The 6,206-nt window shown below is 38.8% G+C and overlaps 1 protein-coding gene across 6 annotated transcripts in view; it reads right to left on the minus strand.

Moving 5' to 3' along the window:
- MDM4 (MDM4 regulator of p53) overlaps nt 1-6,206 on the minus strand; it is a 46,811-nt gene that overhangs the window by 22,532 nt on the left and 18,073 nt on the right. For all 6 annotated transcript variants that reach the window (XR_006815510.1, XM_045982389.1, XM_045982392.1 and 3 more), the window contains exons 2-4: nt 5,858-5,970; nt 4,275-4,349; nt 59-192 (exon numbers count right to left, since the gene is read on the minus strand). Coding sequence is in view for 5 of the 6 variants with exons in the window: in XM_045982389.1 (XP_045838345.1) it covers nt 59-192; nt 4,275-4,349; nt 5,858-5,935 (287 nt within the window). In the remaining variant the exon portion in view is untranslated. The remainder of the gene's footprint in view (nt 1-58; nt 193-4,274; nt 4,350-5,857; nt 5,971-6,206) is intronic.

Raw genomic sequence — 6,206 nt, forward strand, 5'->3', positions numbered from 1 at the left:
ATGGAGACTGAGTTTTAAGAAGCACCCAAAAAGATAAAAAAATCTTCAATCTTCTTACCTTGGATCTTTCACGGAGAAGCTCTGACGTCCTAGCAGTTCTCCTAAAAGATCTCCACCACAATACACCATATGCTGCTCCCGCTGATCATAAAGCTTCTTCACCATTATGTATTGGCCGAGATAATGCATGACCTGCAGGGCAATAAAACCGCAGGAAGAGGTCTGTCCAGCTGCTCCAAACACAAGTTAATTATGAGAAGGGAAGGTACGGGCGCCTGAGTGGCTCAGTGGGTTAAGCCGCTGCCTTCGGCTCAGGTCATGATCTCGGGGTCCTGGGATCGAGTCCCACATCGGGCTCTCTGCTCAGCAGGGAGCCTGCTTCCCTCTCTCTCTCTCTGCCTGCTTCTCTGCTACTTGTGATGTCTCTCAGTCAAATAAATAAATAAAATCTTTTAAAAAAAAAAAAAGGGAAGGTACATTATTTTGTTAGAAAAAGAGAAGCCATGTATGAGCATGACTGTCGGTGCTTGTGTAAGGAGTCCTACGCCAAGACGGTTGTACCCAACTACTAGGTTCAGCCATTTATATCATGCTGGACATCAAGAGACTTATTATTTAAAATAGAAATGCAGCAGTCTGACCGTGAGAAAGTGTGTTGAATTTACCTAGTATCCCCGTAAAAATTTTCTCACGAGTCCAAATAAAGAGGCCTACTCTATGACTAGAATAAACTTTATATGTGCCTGGGCCATAAAAATATATTCCAAGTCCAGGGACATGTAACGATAAGACGCTTTTGATGCATATTCATTTAATTCTTTTTTGGCAAATGAAGTACAATGGTTAACAAGCCATCAGCACCGTAAGTGCATAAAACACAGAATCTAAAAAAAAAAAAAAAAAAACACAGAATCTAGTGTCTATCAAATAAAAATTTAGTCTACCTGGCTTTTTTCACAGAGTTCACAAAAATGGAAGGAACTCAGACAAGATCATGATTCAAAAGTTTTAAGTGATCTATTTTTTCCTAATGTTTTCTCCATACAGATTTTTTTAAACTACTTAATAATTAAGTTCACTTAATGACAGTAAGAACTTTGCTGTCAGAGACCACTCGCAAACCAGAGCAGCTATCTGTATCTTTAGGCCCCAACTTCTCAGGAATTATTAGATACCTGCACAGAAGATGTTTCCAACACTGTCCCCATTATATTGGTACAATAATGCTCCTAAGCTCCCTTCTATACCAAGCAACATTTCGCCCCAGATAATCAAATACCTAGGGGGAGGTAAGATGGGGAAGAACCACCAAGGAGGAAGTTTTATATTTTATCTGTCCAACTTCCGGAAGAAATAAATCCAAAATAAGATCTTCTAAGACAATACAGATCATCCACCCTATAAATGTGTACTTAATTGTCTGCAGCCACTGCCACACCATGACCACCTCTAGCTCCCAGAGCTCCAGCTGAAGGAGAAGGGGGAGAAGGTAAGACCTCTACACTATGGCTTGTACAAAGCAGACCACTTGAATATCACTGGTGGTAAAGCTCTGAAGAAGTGACTGACTACAAAAAGCCACTTGCAAGAGGGTGCCCTCTTCTGGAGGGGAGAAGAAACCTCGCCGTTACAGTCCTGGTACTGCTGCACCTGTGAAATCGGACACTCGCACAAGTCCACTGAACTGATCTGCAAGCTTCCATCCCAGCATCTGGTGCAAAAGAGTGCTCAGGGCACCTGGCGGGCTCAGTCAGTAAAGCATGCAACCCCTGATCTCAGGGGTGTGACCTCAAGCCCCACATTAGGTGTAGAGATCACTTAAAAATAAAATCTTAAAAAATAATAAAATAAAATAAATGCATTAAGCTAAAAAACATAAAATAAGACATTAATAATGTATACAAAATGACTACTCTCATTATACCATACTGCCTCAGTGCACATACTGAGAACCAATATATAAAAATAAAAAATTAGGGATGCCTGGGTGGCTCAGTCGGTTGAGTCGCTGCCTTCGGCTCAGGTCATGATCCCAGGGTCCTGGAATCGAATCCTGCATCAGGCTCCTTGTCCAGCAGGAAGCCTGCTTCTCTCTCTGCCTCTGCCTGCCATTCTGCCTGCTTGTGCTCTCTCTCTGACAAATAAATAAATAAAATGTTTTTAAAATAATAATAACAAAATCTTTTAAAAAAATTAAAAATAAAAAATTAGGAAATCCTTCTTTATGCACCAGGTAAGGTCAAAATTCATAATAGAGAGCTTATTTTAAACTGACTCTTTCCAATTTTTTCCCCAGTAAAATATTCTTTCTGACCAATATGTACTTAATTTCTTCCTAATGCAGGAAACCTCTACCACATGACTGAAGGAGATAGCATAATTCATTGTAACTTTACTGATATAAAATTCCATGCATCAGGGAACCTGGGTGGCTCAGTCAGTTAAGTCAGTAAAGCACTGACTTGTGGTTTTGGCTCAGGTCACAATCTTATGGGGGTCATGAGATCATTGAGCCCCACACCAGGTCCCACACTTAGTACAGAGGCTGCTTAAAAATTCTCTCCCTCGGGGCGCCTGGGTGGCTCAGTGGGTTAAGCCACTGCCTTCGGCTCAGGTCATGATCTCAGGGTCCTGGGATCGAGTCCCGCATCGGGCTCTCTGCTCAGCAGGGAGCCTGCTTCCCTCTCTCTCTCTCTGCCTGCCTCTCTATCTACTTGTGATCTCTCTCTGTCAAATAAATAAATAAAATATTAAAAAAAAAAAAAAAACGTTTAAAAAAAATTCTCTCCCTCTGTCCCTCCCAACGCATATGCCCCTGCACTCTTTCTCTCAAATAAATTTTTTTTTTAAAATTCATACTTTGGGACACTTGGGTGGCTCAGTTGGTTGGGTGTCTGCCTTTGGCTGAGGTCATAATCCCAGGGTCCTGAGTTTGAGTCCCACATGGGGTTCCTTGCTCTGCGGGGAGCCTGCCTCTCTCTCTGCCTGCTGCTCCCCCTGCTTGTGCTCTCTCTCTCTCTGAAAAATAAGTAAGTAAATAAAATCTTTAATAAAAAAAAGATAAAAAATAAAAATCCGTACTTCAATAATAGTTTCAGAATTCGGATACAGTCCAAAATGATGTACTTAATTTAAAATGATAAAGTAGGGGTGCCTGGGTGGCTCAGTGGGTTAGGGCCTCTGTCTTTGGCTCAGGTCATGATCCCAGGGTCCTGGGATCAAGCCCCACATCGGGCTCTCTGCTCCACAGGAAGCCTGCTTTCCTCTCTCTCTCTGCCTGCCTCTCTGCCTACTTGTGATCTCTGTCAAATAAATAAATAAAATCTAAAAAAAAAATAAAATAAAATGATAAAGTAAATATGAATATTCTAGAAAATCTAAAATGCTCCCAATTTGTTTCCTTGAGAGATATAATGGCTCAGGAGTGCAGTGTTCCTTAAGTTTTTCAGAAAAGTTAAAAAAAAAAAAGCTTGATAATTTTGTTTCTTCCCATTAGAAAAGGTTAGATTTTTATCCTACTAAATGCAAGCAGTTCAGAGAGATTAACATTTTAATATTGAGTCTTTCCCACTTAAGGAATTCAATTTGGTTTTGTTAAAAAACAAAACAAAACAAAAAACCTTCAGATGCTAAATAAGTTATTTAAATGCATAAGTGTTTAAAATAACTCACAGTGCTCAGAAGAGTATCTGACACATTTATAATGAGAAACTACTGCATTTAACTCCTGCCTGGCAGTACATCCTATAAATCATCAACAGTGTCGGTTTTTAATCTTGTACACGCTTTGCATCTTAACTCGGAGATCAACGAATTCACGGTTATGTTTGGCTGACAACATACTTCTAAAGGAAATTTAAAGGAAATATGAAGTTCAGTTTAGCTCAGTAGTCTTTAAAACAAGCAAAAGTTGCCTTTCTAGTACTTCAGGAAGAGAATTTCCTTTCTTGGGCCTGATGTCAGAACTATATAGTCATCAGCTACTACTTTTTTTTCATCAGTGTTTACTTCTCAGCTGTTCTTATAACGGAGAATTCTCAGGGCGCCTGGGTGGCTCAGTGGGTGAAAACCTGGCCTTCGGCTCAGGGCATGATCCCACGGTCCTGGGATCGAGCCCCACATCAGGCTCTCTGCTCAGCAGGGAGCCTGCTTCCTCCTCTCTCTCTCTCTCTCTCTCTCTCTGGCTGCCTCTCTGCCTACTTGTGATCTGTCTGTCAAATAAATAAGTAAAATCTTAAAAAAAAAAAACCTGAGAATTCTCTTTGACAGCTTACCTCTTTAACAGTGAACATTTCTCCTTGTGCACCTGCTGCCTGCAAAATCTTCAAAAGTGGCTGTTTTGGTCGTACCTGACAGAAACATAAAAAAACCTGTTATTTATATTCCAACTAGCTTGGTTTCTCAAACCCTAGGGAAGAAGAAAAGCTCCTTAAATATATATATTTTTTAATAAACCCTGGTAGATACTTACCATCTAATAACATACAATCTTCCAATACTTACAATAATAGCAGATAATTGGACTACTACCTGTTACCTCTCTGAAAAATCACATTTTCAAAAGACAACACATTCACACCTACTAAGACGGCCAAAATAAAAAGAAAAAAGGAGACAAAAATAAACATTGGCAAGGATGTGGAGAAACTGGAACCCTTGTGCACTGCTGGTGGGAAGATAAAATGGTTCAGCTGCTGTGGAAAATAGTTTGGCAGTTTCTCAGAAAGTTAAACACAAAATTATCATATGACCCAGCAGTTCCATTCCTAGGTATATAACCCAAAGAACTGAAAGTAGAACTCAAACAAATATTTGTACACCAGTGTTCACAGAAACATGATTCACAAAAGCCGAAAGATGGAAGAACCTGAACAGCACCAGCAGGTGAGCAGATAAACCAGGTGTGGTGTAAACACACAAGGGACAGTGACTTTGACATCTCTTGACTCTGACTGTGGAGTCCGTCTTTAACCACACAATTTTATCTTTAAAATTTTTATGGCCAAATGTGTCTCTCTCTTCCTCTTACAGCCTCTTTGGTTTTGTCTTATTTAAGGCCCCTCTCATCCTGAAGTTTCACAACCATTTCCTAAATTTTCCTCTAATATTATTTTACTTTTTACATTTAAATCTTCATCTATCTGGAATTTGTTTTTGTACAAACTTTGAGGTCTTCATTTGTTTTCTTTCAGAGATGGACAATTATTATCAAACCATCTATTATATAAGCCACATTTTCCCCCAACAAATCCAAATTCTACCTTCATTATACACTAAGGTACACAATACTATATATATTGTGCAATGTTTATGAAGACAAGTGACAAAATTACATATTTTTATATGTTAGAGGAAAAGAACTGAAACAAGACACACCTCATTAATAATAATGTTGTCGTAGGGAGAGGGGATTTTGGGCAAAGAAGGGAAGAGATGGTCAAGGAGTCTCCATAGATAAATACTTTATAAGTAAACACATTATAAAATTGAATTTTATAAGAATACATTTGCTATATTTACAATTTAAAATCAATTTTTAAAGAAAACAAGCTTATTAAAATGAAGCGAGAGAGATGGAAAACAAACGTGTAACTTGGCCCCAAATTCTCCACTAGCCACCCATACCCTAAAACATAAATTTTCAAAATGTACTGTATTTTAGTAACCTCCACATCTTTATTTAACCAATAATCAATTCAAATTTTGAGCAGTGAAACTATTTATTAGTTTCCCTAACACGGCATTTAAAAAATCCTTTCTGCTCTACATAAAATCGTAGTCAGTAAAGTTACCTACGTGCTCCAACTCAATTTTTTAAAAGCTTACAGAAAACTAGGAATGCCTAAAAATGATTTACCTGATTGGTCTGTTCTGGAGAGATCCTGCAAGCACTGTCAGAAGTTGAACACTGGGCAGAGGTGGAAAATGATGTCATTTTGGCAGTGAAGAAATTGCCGTCTGCTGATAAATCTACAAGAAAAAAAATATTATGAAATCTCTTCTAAAGCAGAAAATTCTCACTTTAAGATTTACAAAACAGCAGCCAGCAGAAGGTTAAAAAAAAAAAAAAAGACATATGTATCAGAGGACCCTACACAAATGGTTCTTGATACTCTTCTGATCCCTTTCTAAATTCAGATCCCCCCAAAACTGAAGAGCTTAATTAAGAGTCAGAGCCACCTATATGCTTCCCTCAGGTGAAGTCT

The sequence above is a fragment of the Meles meles genome, chromosome 17, assembly GCF_922984935.1.
Source record: "Meles meles chromosome 17, mMelMel3.1 paternal haplotype, whole genome shotgun sequence".
NCBI classification, from domain to species: domain Eukaryota; kingdom Metazoa; phylum Chordata; class Mammalia; order Carnivora; family Mustelidae; genus Meles; species Meles meles.